At 46.5% G+C, this 13,468-nt stretch overlaps 2 protein-coding genes across 6 annotated transcripts in view; one reads left to right on the plus strand and one right to left on the minus strand.

The window, feature by feature from the left end:
* Positions 1 to 9: 9 nt before the first annotated feature.
* On the minus strand, positions 10 to 4,533 carry NABP2 (nucleic acid binding protein 2). Of its 3 annotated transcripts, none has more exons than XM_010597969.3 (7): positions 4,425 to 4,533; positions 3,968 to 4,069; positions 3,429 to 3,567; positions 3,246 to 3,317; positions 2,995 to 3,076; positions 2,838 to 2,901; positions 10 to 539 (listed from the first exon to the last, which is right to left on the minus strand). In XM_010597969.3, exons 2-7 carry the CDS (start codon positions 4,044 to 4,046, stop codon positions 340 to 342), a joined length of 636 nt encoding a protein of 211 aa, XP_010596271.1. In that variant the 5' UTR covers positions 4,047 to 4,069; positions 4,425 to 4,533; the 3' UTR covers positions 10 to 339. The 3 variants fall into 3 exon arrangements, with proteins under 3 accessions (XP_010596271.1, XP_023413316.1, XP_003405174.4); XM_023557548.2 differs by lacking the exon at positions 4,425 to 4,533 and adding an exon at positions 4,345 to 4,373 and having other exon boundaries at positions 2,998 to 3,076; XM_003405126.4 differs by lacking the exon at positions 4,425 to 4,533 and adding an exon at positions 4,345 to 4,365.
* A 15-nt stretch (positions 4,534 to 4,548) lies between these two features.
* Positions 4,549 to 13,468, plus strand: part of RNF41 (ring finger protein 41) — a 32,947-nt gene continuing 24,027 nt past the window's right edge. Inside the window, exons 1-2 of one of the 3 annotated variants that reach the window (XM_023557530.2) lie at positions 4,549 to 4,661; positions 8,202 to 8,385. The gene's annotated coding sequence lies outside the window, so the exon portion shown is untranslated. Of the gene's footprint in view, positions 4,662 to 4,958; positions 5,730 to 8,201; positions 8,386 to 13,468 lie in introns of those variants that run through there. The other 2 variants (XM_010597962.3, XM_064284069.1) reach the window with 2 other exon arrangements.

The raw sequence follows: 13,468 nt of genomic DNA on the forward strand, positions 1-13,468 counted from the left end.
ACAGGAGTCTAGTGCAGAATGATAACATTTATTAGGAAAGTGGAATTTCAGTTAGGCTCCCACATCACACACAAGAAATAGACTGTAACTGTCGCTTCTAAAGAGGAAGGAGGGCAGAGTGCTATGAGTCCCAAGGGACAGGCAGCTTCAGCTGGACGAGGGGCAAACACAGGCTTAGGGAAGATAAGGCCACTGCTCACTGCCCCACCAATGAAGTTTAGTGGCTAAGATACCGCTACCCCTCCCCACAAACTAGCAGCCCAGTAAGAAGGCTGTCTTGTTCTCCAGCAGAGACACCTGGGTTGCAGTTGGTGGCAGGAAGGAATGAGGAGTGTTTTGCTATCTCTTGCTGCTCCTTCGGGTTTCTTTGCCGTTACTGACAGGGTTGCTGGTGGGGCCAGGAGGGCCAGCAGATGTATGGTTGGGCTGGCTGCGGGTGATTCGGGTGCTGGGTGGGTGGGAAGGCGTGTGAGGAGGGTGCGGGCCACCACCAGGACCTGGCGGGGCGCTCAGCCCATTCCCATTCTGGCTCTCAGAGGCTAATTGTGGAAAAAGGGGAAGAAACAGGAATTAGAGTGCTAAAGTGGGGGAAGGGCCTTCCTCCATGCCCCAGAAAAGGCAGTGTGACCCTAGGGCACCCCCTTCACCAAGCATAGCTGCACCTTAATGCTGACTGGACCAAGTGCAAAAGAATGCAGATTGTGAGTATGACTGGAGCACTCAAGAACATTCAACAATCATTTTGGAAGTCGCCACATGAACCCTAGTATGATATTTTTTCTCTCCTAATCATCTCTGTATCATTTCAAGTCAGACCTAGAATCAGCTGTTTAGTTGCAGGCTCAAGGGCCTACATGTCCCTTTACCAAAGTGACTGTAAAACTCGGGAAACATGGGAAGGGCCTGACATTTCTGTGTTAAAATGTAAGGAGGATCTTAAAAAGGAAGGGAAAAGACGGTATATGTACATATATGTATGTCTATTTGTGCGTATGTCACAATGATACATGTTCATTTTTAAAAGTAGAGGTAAGTATAAGCAAAGAAATTATTACACATCATCTCACTCCTAAAGGTAATGACAAGTAACATTTTTGTATGTATTTTAAATATTTGATTGGAGCCAGGTATGTGAGACGTCCCATAATTCTCTGCATATCACTATCATTGCACTCACTCACAGTGTATTTTCTGTGTGTCTGTCTCCTTCATAGAGTACAAACTCCTAAAGGCTGGTGTTGTGTTTTATTCCTTGGTGCATAGCAGGCGCTCTATAAATTTGTCAAATGAAGACAGAGGCCTGCCTCTCACATACACAGGACGCTACAAACCCGACACGGGGTAGAAGTCATAGGCTAATGGTTCTCAAAATATATCCCTACTGAACGCTGCTGCTCCATGGAACTAAGATATTTACTGCCAAAACTGAAGAACGATGCCGCCATTTGTCCAATTCACAGAAAAAGTTAAGTGAATCTATAGAAGTCAATATTAAAGTTTTTATGCCTTTTTTTTTTTTTGGTGGTTGTTGTTAAACCTTTTGTACATGTTAGCAGATGACAACATGAACATGTGGCAAATGAATATCAGGGCAAACAGGCTTAAATGTAGCTTATTAAAAATATTTTCATAAATTACTGAGTCACAGTCACCTGAAAACATGTAATAGAAGTACTTTCTGTTAGAAACATGTATGCTAATTTTTGTGGTAGAATTAAATGTCGTTATTTTATGGTGTTCAAAAAAATGCCATGCCCCTCAGTGGCTCTGATATGCAAGCGATTCTGAAAACCATGGTAACCAGGGATGAAGACATAAACTGAAGAGGGGCAGAGGCAGCCTGAAACCTAATGTCACTGGGAGAAACTGGGAGGAGGTAAAGAAGAGAAACCTAAGAGACTGATCAGAGGCAAGAGAGAACCAAACACCCAGGGAGTAGGGTCAGCTGGGAGATGTGCTAGAGTCAAAAGCCAGGGGGGAGAAAAAAGCAGTAAATGCCAGGTTCCTGAGAAGCCAGGGGACACCAGATGCACTGGTGAAGGAGGTGCATCAGTGAGTGGTTCTCATCAAAAGCTGGTGATCTGCAGTAAGGTCCCAATTTCTCAAGAGACCAAAAAGTGGGGGTGAGATACATGAGATGGAAGAATCATGGCCTAGACATTATTTTAAGAAGGGTGGAGACCCCAAAAGGAAACTATTTAGTGTTCTCAAGTTGTGCAGTGGTGGACTCCATGTTGAGTTACGTAATTAACAGTGTATCAGAACCCTGTGATGAATCATAATGGGCAAGATAGGAAAATAGCAAGGTTTTGCCGGAGAAGGAGCAGTAAGAAGCTAGAGAATGAAGGAGTGCAATCTTTGTGAAGTTATCTTCCTTTTTGCCTTTGAATGGTAGAGGCAAATAGGTGCCTGAGCTCTATCAGTGGTAGAAACAGATCCCCAAATCCCTTCGCCACAGAGGTGAAGGCAAAGAGTATCAAAAGTGAGGGAATTTGGAGAAGAATCAGGTGGAGAGGGATATACTGTGAGAAAAGGGATGAGGGAAATACACCTATCCAGACTGAGGGAAGGAGTCCCTGGAGGCACAAATGGTTAAACACTCAACTACTAGCCAAAAGGTTGTCAGTCCAAACCCACTCTGAGGTGCCTCAGAAGACAGCCCTGGTAACTTGTTTCTGAAAAGCCACAGCCTTGAAAACCCTACGGAGCGGTTCTACTCTGACACCCATAGGGTTGCCATGAGTCAGAATTAACCCAATGGCAGCTAACAGCAACACAACAGACTGAGGAGAAAGAGGGAGCTAGGGGGACCAGTGGAGGGAAGGGAACAGGTTTACCTGGAGAAGCAGCAGGGGGTCCAGTGGTAGGCTGGAGGGCCGAAGGGCTGCTGTCGTTCTGCACCTGAAGGCACAAACTATATAGTCAGTCCCTGCTTCCTACCGTTTCTTGGTCTGACCTGCCCTCCTTCCCTACCATCATGGCTGTGGGACTCACCACCTTGTTGGGAGCCTGCTGGGCGCTGTACTCTGGATTCGGCTCACTGAAGTTGGGAACTTCAGAATAAACCATACAGAATCTGCAAGGGGAGACAACAGCCAAAGCCTTGGACCCATTCTCTGGGGTCAGTACTGGAGACCTCAGAAAGGCTCTGATACAAGATGGGCTGCAAACCCTTAGGCTCCTTCCCTGCAAACCTTCGCATTTCCCCCTTGGCCTGGTACTTTATCCCAGTTCACAGAACTTACTCTCCAATTTTCTGTAGATCACCCCCACGGCCAGTATATAGTGTCAAACAACCTTTGAACACTGAAGCATACCTGTGGGGGCAAAAGCAAGATTCAGAGTCCTCGCAAAAGTTACCGGGACTGCTAACCCCGCCCCCCGACTGCTGCTGCCCTTTGATAGCCAGGTGACCCTGGCTGGCTTACCCTTTGGTGAGCCGGATAATGTCCCCAGGCTGGATTAGGTTGCCCACGTCGTCCCAAACCGAGATGTTGATGCTGCCAGTTTTGTCTGCCACTTTGCAGGTCCGAACCTCGTGCCCGTCCTTTGTCTTGGTCACTCGGCCTGGACGGAACAGATTAATGGGGGTGGGGGAAATGGTCAGATGAATAGGTGGAGGTGGTCTTAAGGATGAGATCTAGATGTTGTGAAAGTGAAGGAAAAAATGTACAAACAGTCCAAAGCCCAAATCCCTGGGCGGGGATGGAGTGGGAGTGGAGGAAGGGGATTGTGGACGGGCCAGCACCATGGAGAGGGCCCTGAGTGGAAAGAGGCCCGCGTGGCAACACTGGCGAGAGTTTTGTCTTGTACCTAACCACAACTTAGAGAACGATCAGGCGAAAGCCGTGTCTTGGGGCGGGCCCTACCATCCGGATGCAAGCTAAGGACAGAGATGGTGTTCTCCTGGTTCCGCCCGCCCACCCCGCGACCCTGTGCCGTGGGCCCACCGCCCTAGCACAGCTACCTGTCTCCAGCACAATGAAGATGAGGTTCAGATTCTTGAGCCCTGGCTTGATATCCTTCACGAAGGTTTCCGTCGTCATGCTGCCCAAGCCTCGGCACCCCACTGGAAGGTGGAAAGGCGAAGGGAGGCTCAACGCCTAGCGCCTTCGCCTCCATGCAACATTTCCCAAGGCCTACCACACTGGGTTGGGGTCAGGCAGCCTCCAACCCAAAGGATAGGAACGAATTTCCCCGGGTGCCTCCGACTTCAAGATCAGAATTTGGGAGTATTTGGATAGGCCTCTTCCCGGGATGTTCTTTCAGTCCAAGCCCCGAAGTTGGGGACCGACGTAGATGGGGGTAGGGGACCCGCTGCAGAGCCAGGGACTGGAATCTTACTCGCCAAACATTCCCGATCCCTCATCCAGACAACCCGGGACTCGGTTCATCCCCTCCCCCACCCACGACCCACCACCCACCCTGCCAGCCGGCCCGACTATGCACGCCGCTGAGTCGCCCGCAGGGGGAGCCACAGGCCGGGCTGCCGCCGGATGCGGTCGGGTAGAACGCGGGAGTGCGGACATTCCCGGAAGTTTCTCCAGGCACGCCTCCTCCGGCCAATCAGCACCGCTCGGGCGAACTCCTCGTCCCGCCGTCCCCCCTAGGCCAGCCAATCGGGATCGGAGTCTCACGCGCCGCGAAGGGGCTGATTTAAGGTATTAAAGGGGCCCAGGAGGTGATTAGGCTCCACCTTGACTTTCTTCAGAGCCCAGTAGGAGACTGGTTCTCTCCAGGCCCATACCCCCAAACCACAGAGTTGGATCATAAAGAAATCAGACCACTGGGGTGGGGGTTCGAGATATTGGGAGGTCAGAAGAAGGGATGGGAGTAAAAACGAAAAATGGTGGGAGTAGCACAGGGGGTTGGGAGGCGGAAAGGGGCGCTGGAGGACGGGTCGTTGGTTCCAGGAAGGGGGACATTTTCTCTCCCTGCCATCCCCTCCCTTAGGGGTTTCAGGGAACTCCTTGAGCGTTCGAGGAGCCATCGTGGATACGGCAGGAGTGCGCCTGGGAGAGAGGTGGGCAATTCGTTGGGCACCCCAGGTCAAAGCCTTGTCGTCAGACACTCCCCCATTCCCCACCCCGCGACTGCCGTGTTGACTGCAGTATCCACTCCCATGACTCTGAGTCATAGGGTAGGGAGGCTCCGGGATGCTGACCACGGTTCTGGAAACGGGAGAGGGACAGAGCGCACGGCAGGTCACGCCGCAGGCCAGCCATCCCACGACCATCTCTCACCACGACGCATCGGCCCTAGGGTACGGGACACGTACGCCCGTCCAAAGCGGAGTCTCGCCTTCCAGAGGCGTCTGTTCCCTCCACTCCCTTTCCTTCCCCTCCCTTCTCCCGTTCGGCCCCTGACGTTCACGCTGGGAAGAACACAGAATTCTTCCTCCCAAGCGGTTCGTTGGGACCATAAAGACTTCCGGTCTAGAGCGGAGGCCTGGCTAGCCTTCGTCCCTCCTCGTTGGTCGGTCATGGCTTCCAGTCAGAGTCTGAGTTCAACAAAGAGGCGGAGTTTGGTGACGAGCTTCCGCCGGGTTGCGCAGCAGTAGTGGGCGGGGCAAGGGGTCTGTCTCGGACGGCGACAAGTGGTCAGAACCTTTTTCCCCCTCCTTCCCTTTCCCCTTCCCCTCCCGGGAGAGGCTGGGGCTGTCCCGTGGCTGCTGCGGCCTCAGCTCCAGCAGGGTCGGGGTACGGAGAGTCTAGACCGCTTCCAGGGCGGTGCGTACTGCGCCTGCGTGGGCTCCCACCTAAAAAAGGGTGTGGGAGGGGAGGGAAGGGATGTCCTGGGGTGGGAGCTGGGGAGGGGGGTTTCGAGATATTAGGGGGTCAGAGGAAGGGATGGAAGTAAAGATGAAAAATGGAGGAAGGGGCCAGCACTGGGGAGAGTTGGGAGGTGAGAAGGGGCTTTGGAGGATGGGTCGTTGGGGAGGGTCGGTTTGTGTAGGGGAGCCTTGAGAAGTGCGGGAGGGGGCTGGGGCTAGCTGGGGAACGGGGGCGGGGGGAGCCTGGGAATGTAGTGTTTAAATAGGCTATGATTGACGGGACGGGAGGGGAACGTTCGTGGCGGGGGGGCCAGCCTGGGCAGGGGCGGTGGAACCTGAACCCCCGCCCTCTAAGCGCCGTAGCTTGGCTCCTCTCCCATGCCTTGTCTTTGGCAGCTTTCAGCCTGGTTCTCCTCCTTCATTCCTTCTCCACTACTCCCCGCCTCCCACCCCTCCGTGAAGGAATCTCACATTCCTTACTTCCCTGCCCTTAGTTTGCAGCCCAGCCCTCTTAGCAGCCTTCAGACACCGGAAAGCCTTCTCCAATCCTGCACATAGGAGAAATTGGGGAGGAGCCCCTTGCCCCAAGGAGCAGAAGGCCAAGAGGGTGGGGGCGTTTTGCCTGAGGGATTGACAGATACCTTCCCCATCCAAAACTTGTGGCTGTTAATGAGGCCACCTTGTGCAGTGGTTTGACAGACGGATAATAGGGCAAGAGGCTAATAGTTTCTTTCCAGATAGGAATGGAGGTGGACGAGTGGTAGAGAATACCCGTTGTCTTCAAGTCAATTCCAACTCATAGCGACCCTATAGAGAATGTTAGAGAATGAAGTGATGTGATAATGTTACTACCCTGTGTGTCTAGCTGACCTGGTGCTGGGCCTGAGAAGGAACAAGATTTTTCAAGCATTTCCTCCTTGCCCCTCACTACTCTAAAATTATTTTGCTTTGTATTGCTGTAAACAAGACCTTAAGTGGGGATAGCTGTATTGAGGATGCTTTCACATTTGTTATCTCATCTGTTTTTTCAGGACAACATGTAAGGTAGATAAGGCAGGCATCATTTTCCCTACTTGACAATTGAAAGAATTGAACCACTGAAGGGGCACATGGCTTATTTAAATTTATACGGTTGGTTGGTGGCAGAGCCAGGACCAGAACCCAAGTCTCCTGACTCCTGGTCTTCCTCTCAGTTAAATTTTTGTTTTGTCCTGGCCAAGGGGGCATCAAAGGGGTAGTACAAAGTGGGATTGTTTTTCCCAGCATGGGCAACTATTTGCTTACTGAGTTCGGAATTTGTCACTAGGAGGAGACTAAGAAGCATAGACAACAGCACTCATCCTGGAAGCATATCCTGAGGTACAAGTGCATATGCCAGGATGTTGGGAAATGAAGTTTATCAGAATGAAAGACACATTATACTCTCTGTATTATGGGTGGGAAAGGAAGGAGCAATGGGGAGAAGCATTGTATCAACCCCTCCAACCACAGGGAAGAGAAAGTGTGTGTGGCCCCTTCATCTCTGATTAGTTTAAAAATACCACTCTAAACAGGTTGTTGCTGATGAACATAGGAAACTAATTAGCATATTTACCAGACTCAGAAAATGAAATTCTCTGTTTCATGTATAATAATTATTATCCTATTGTTCCTACACTGTCCTTAAACTACTGATAAACAGGTTATGGTGAGGAAAGGAGTTTGAGTAGTTGCCATCCTCCTGCACATATCTGAACAGATTTCTCAGCATCCTTCATCTGAAGCCTTATCTTCCTCTGCATGGTTCCATCTTAGTGATGAGAGGCTGTGTAATCATAGTAGTATCTGCAGTCTTCCAAGTTGTCCATCCTGGAATAATTTCCTCACTCACTGCCTCTTCACTTTCTTTTTTTTTTTTAAAGCCTGGGCTGCGTTTGATCCCTTCAGGAACATTTCCTTGTTGCACATGTAACAACATTCTTAAGTATTTTCTCCCTATGAGAATAGTATTTTCTACTTGCAGGTTAGGACCAGAGTTCTTTTTACATGAAATAATTGATGTGAAAGCACTTTGAAAGTATTAAAGTCATCCTCCACATGTAAGATACTATGATGGGTCTGTGCATTTGTATAGCCACAGATTTGGAATCAATGGCATTACTTGTAAGTCACGTGTGCTGAATAAAATAGTTTTTTCTGTCTCAAGCAGCTCCTGCTCTCTACCTTTGTTCTTGTCCTGTCTCTCCCCCACCCAGCTTTGTTTGAATCAATTGGGCCTTTGCCCATGATTTCCCTCCTTAGAGGGTAGGCTATGCACTGAAACCTATAGTCCTTAATGCAGTTGTCTTATCCTTCCCTATCAGCTGCCAGACCCAAGTCTGTCCAGTCTCCCTGCCAAGTGGAGGTAGTTCCCCTGACTCACCTTTTTCTTCCTTGTTCCTATTAATAGAGTGCTCCTAATTGTGACATTACGTCTGCCCCCTTGGCGATGAAGCTTGTCACCAGGAAGGAAGACTCTTTTGGAAAATAGCCAACAAGATGGGCTACTGGGAACGTCTCCTGAGTGGCACTGTGCGGAGGCATCAGGGGGTTGGAGCCTTGTGAACAGGGAACCTGCCCCCAACACTTGGAAGGTAAAGAGCCTTGATTCAAGATCCCATTCCAGGCTTCAGCCTTCTCTGCTGGTCAGGGTTCCTTCTACCCTTGAAAGCCTGATTCTTAAAACTCCTTTCTGCAGAAAACTCTTCGTGACTAACCCACACCAGCCTATTTTTTGCATATTTATGTCTTGCATTAACTATTAACTTATACTTGTTGGTAAGTTACTTAGTAAGTTTTATGTCTTCCTTTTTTTTCCTTCATCCTGTATACTCAGCCGGGCTCAAACGTACACCTTGTGTTAATCGTTTGAGGACAAAGCTTGTGTTTTCTGGTTCTTTCACATGTCTCCACTGGCAAGGAGAATATGTCTGTAGGATGAAGATGAGGTTTGAGGTAGCCACACGTAAGTGCTTGGTGGTGGTGACCGAGTGAGAGATCCTCACTGGCTGTTGAGGCCTGATGGGCCACCCTTTAAGCATTAGATGGTTCTTGAAGAATTGTACGCCTTCTGGATTCCTTTATAAATTGAATCAATTAAAATACACTAAAGAAGCCTACCTTCAAAATTCTGTGTGGTAAATCTGGTATGGATGACAGAATCCTGGAATTAAACGGGACCTTGGAGGCCATGTAGCCTACTACCTCATCTCATAAGTGAGGAAATTGAGTTCCTAAGAGGGAAGGTAATTTCAGTCTAAGAATTCTGCTGCTTAAATAAAAAAGGCCACTTCCTTTTACTTAAAAAGTCAAGTGACTTGCCTAAAGAGAGCAAGGTCATTAGTAGTAAATCCAGGGCACCTTTTGTAACATAATCACCTCCTAATTTACTCCCTTTTTTTTAAATTGTGCTTTAGGTGAGCTTACATGTCAAGTTAGTTTCTCATATCAAAATTTATACACATATTGTTGTGTGATCCTAGTTAACTATCCCTGTAAAGTGACAGCATACTCCCACTTTCCACCCAGGATTTCCCATGTCCATTCAACCAGCTGCTCTCCCTTCCTACCTTCTCATCTCACCTCTGGACAGGAGCTGCCCGTTGGTCTCATGTATCTGCTTGAACTAAGAAGCACACTCTTCATGGATATTGTTTTTATAGTCTAGTCTAATCTTTGTCTGAAGAGTTGGCTTCGGGAATGGTTTTAGTTCTGAGTTAACAGAGAGTCTGGGAACCATGTCTTCTGAGGTTCCTCTAGTCTCAGTCAGATCATAAAGTCTGACTTTTTACATGAATTTGAGTTCTGCACCCCATTTTTCTCCTGGTCTGTCAGGAACTCTCTGTTTTGTTCCCTGTCAGGGTGGTCATTGGCGGTTGCCAGGCACCATCTAGTTCTTCGCGTCACAGGCTGATGGAATCTGTGTCTTACGTAGCCCTTCTTGCCTCATGGGCTAATATTTTCCTTGTCTTTGGAGTTCTTCATTCTTTTTTGCTCCAGGTGGGTTGGGACCAATTAATGCATCTTAGATGGCCTCTCTCTAGCTTTTAAGACCCCATAAGCCACTCACCAAAGGGGGATGTAGAACATTTTCTTAATACACTTTGTTATGTCAGTTGACTAAATGTCTCCTGAAACCATGGTCCCCAGACCCCCGCCCCTGCTACTCTGTTCTCAAAGTGTTTGCTTGTGTTCAAGAAACTTCTTAGCTTTTGGTTTAGTCCAGTTGTGCCGACTTCCCCTGTACTATATGTCATCCTTCGCTTCACCTATGATAACTCTTCCTATTTTTATTTTATATGCTGAGTCTTAGAATCCTAGAACTTACAGAACACATTAGAACTTACACAGCGCAGTATGTTTCATTTCATATAGGAACTGAGCCCCAGAGAGGTTGAGTAACTTGTCCAAGGTCACACATTTGGTCACTGATAGAGCAAGAACAAGGACTCAGGTTTCTGTAGTCTTGATTTAGTTTTCTTAAAATAAGGCACTTATGCTTTTTCCCTAGACCTATTCCTTTGTTTGAGCCTTGATGGCTCAGCTGTTAACCAAAAGGTTAGCAATGGGTTTTTTATTCCTTCATTGGGAAACCAAGAGATAGGATGAAATCTTTTAGGAACACCTGTGAAATCTTTTACCACTAGTATTGTCACTAGGCTGAGATTGATAGGAGTCACCTTTTTCCTCAGACTGAGGCAGATGATGGGGCCCTTTTCTCATGAATCTGGTTGTTTGTAGTAATTGGGGCTAGAAACTTCTCAGCCCTCTGCCCCTGTGTAGTAGTCAGGGCCTGGAGGAGAGAGAATTGCTTGGAGACTACATCACATGTACCTGGCTTTTGTCCTTGAGCTTTTGCCAAGAATTGCTGAAAGCGTGCCCAGTTACTATAAAATAAAAACTGTGGGCTGGGGTGGCTTCTCTACTCTTCCTCTGTATGCATGTGTATATGTGTGGGTGTACGCGCGCGAGAGAGCGAATGTGTGTGGTTTACACATCTGTGCATGGGTTCGACAAGCTCTGAATAAGTAAGGATAAATGTTCATGTTTCTTTGGAAACCATCTTTTTTTAATTTCTACCTCTGTAGGGGTAGGCCAGAGAAGCCAACTGCAACAGTAAATTTAGTTGAAAGGGTACAGGAAGGATTCTGATAAAGGTCTTGGATTCTTTTATAATAATGTTTATTGGAACAAAGAAGAGACCCCAGTGAAGGAAGTGTAATAATATAATTTACGTGGTTTGTTTCTGGCCAGCAGAGTAAGAGGCTGGGAAAGGCCTTTTCAGTTTGGATTAAGGATGTTCAGATCAGGGAATAAGCCTAAAGTGCTACTTCAGTTCAACTCCCCAATTTGAGTGAAGCCTTCAAAGCCTTTTCCTATCCCGCATCTCGAGGTGCTTCCAGTGGCTGTGGTCACTGCCAGTAACTCTTGAGGTCTCTGCCATTTCAGATTTATTAAGGCTTCTGCCCCAGGGCGGTGAGCTCCCGAGTTCTTGTGAGGCATCCCCTTTGGAACGATACGCTGCCCCTGTGACAGCCCCATAGCAGTGCTGGGAGTTCAGAAATTAGAAAGAATAGTGAAGCTGTAGACTGTCTGCCTAGGGGCAGGGCAAGGCAGCCTAACTGAGAGCTGGCTTCCAAGGTTGTATACAACCACATCAGAGAGACTTATGGAGAATACCCTAGCCAGGCTAGAAATCTAAGTTTCTCATTGATTTTTGAGGCGTTACCCCTGAAAAGATACAGTTGTAGAAGGGTAGATAAAGCAGGAGAATCTCGAACAGATAAAGGGAGGTTTAGATTAAAAAGAGCAATGCCCAGCATCTCTGCAGAATTTTGTAAACCCTGACTTTACGGTGGGAGCCTTACACCTCCTAACCCAGGCTGGTAACTTCCCATACCCTCTGGCTATTTCTGCATCAATTGAGACAAAGTCTCAGCTGTTTCTTTGGCGGTTGTGGGATCTCCTGAGACACCACTGAGATAAGCATTCAGAATCTGCTGTTCCTCCTTAAGACAATATTGGCATTGATTGAAGATGAAAGTGCCGAAAAGCATGGTACAAACTCTAGGCCTGTTTTCTCCATTGCGCCACAGCAACAGGGGAGAAGAGTAATGGTTTTAAACTTCTGTTCCTTGCCCTGTGGATAATGGATTTAAAAAAAAAAAAACTAAATGTTGCAAAAATATATAACCTAGATCGAAACTGTAATCCTAGCATATAGATTTTTAAATTACTTTTTCCTTTTCAAATTGTTTTTATAAAAGTGGGACCATACTGTACATTTTGTTTTTACAACTTGGTCTTTTCAGTCTGGGAGGCAGTATTCCGCACAGTAGTTAAAAGCTTGGGCTCTGGAGCCAGCCAGCCTGGATTTGAATCTGGCTTCACCACTTGTTAGTTGTATGATTTTGGACAAGCTTTTTAGCCGGTGTGCCTCTGTTACTCACCTGTAAAATGTGGATAATGATGGCTCTGACTTCATAGAGTAGTTGTAGGGACTAGGTGAGTTAATATGCAAAAAATGCTTAGAATAGTGCCTAGCATATAGTAATAATAAATGTTGGCTTCATTATTATCTAATTATATAAGCAAAATATGGTCTTTGTAGAATAAGTAGGAAAAACCAATCAAAACTGTTAATGAAATTAAAAGCACTAAAAAGTCTATACTTGGAGACAGCTTCTACATTATATGTCTATCTATATGTACTCCAGTATAAATGTGTACATACATAAATATAAATGTATTTTTAACAAAACAATACACTATAGCACACACACATGTATTTGCTTTGTAATTTAAAGCGTGTGTGTGTGTTTATTTGTATATTTATATCTATCTCAAACTTCCTCTCATAGTAGTAAAGATAACGCTTAAGTCATCGTATTAATGCTACATAGTATTCTGTTTCATGGATTAAGGAATTTATTCCACTGAATGCTTATGATACTTCTCATTTTTCCTCTTATGAACAGTGCTTAGTAAACAACCTAGTATGTTCTTTTCTGCACTCTTGTCCAATTATTTACTTAAGATAAATTCCTAGAAGTAGACTGCTAGGTAAAAGGGAGACTTACAGGACATTTACTACTTTTTTGTTGTGATTCAGTTTGATCAACTTTTTCTTGAAAGAGTACATTCATTTCAGATCTTGCTATACGGTATGACACATTGTATGTGTGTATATGTTAATGATGTATGTACTTGGCATTAAGTGAATATTTTGGACATGTTTTTTGTTTTAACTTTAATGCCTTTCACAATTGAGGATAATTATAGATTGCTTCATTTATTTATTTGAATAGGTGATGCACACACACCCCCTCCACTTCCCCACACATACACATGTGAGAGCACACGCATGGAAGAAAATTGCAGAGCCATAACTAGGGAAATTAAAATTTCTGCCCTACCTCTGTTCCTTACTTCCCCTTCTTAGCAGCAGCTTCTGTTGGCAATTTCCTGTGTATCCTTCCGGAGATTTCTGTGTACATGTCAGCATATACATGTACAAGTTGTTTTTTGTACCCACGGTTACATACTTTACATATACTATTCTATATTTTAGTTTTTTTTTCTCTTAACAATATAGCTTGAGAATTTTTTCATACCTGGTGCATTTTAAAGGCAGCAATGATTTTATTTTTTTTCTGATTAATTTGATAGCTATTGTAG

This window comes from Loxodonta africana, chromosome 4 (assembly GCF_030014295.1).
Source record: "Loxodonta africana isolate mLoxAfr1 chromosome 4, mLoxAfr1.hap2, whole genome shotgun sequence".
NCBI classification, from domain to species: Eukaryota; Metazoa; Chordata; class Mammalia; order Proboscidea; family Elephantidae; genus Loxodonta; species Loxodonta africana.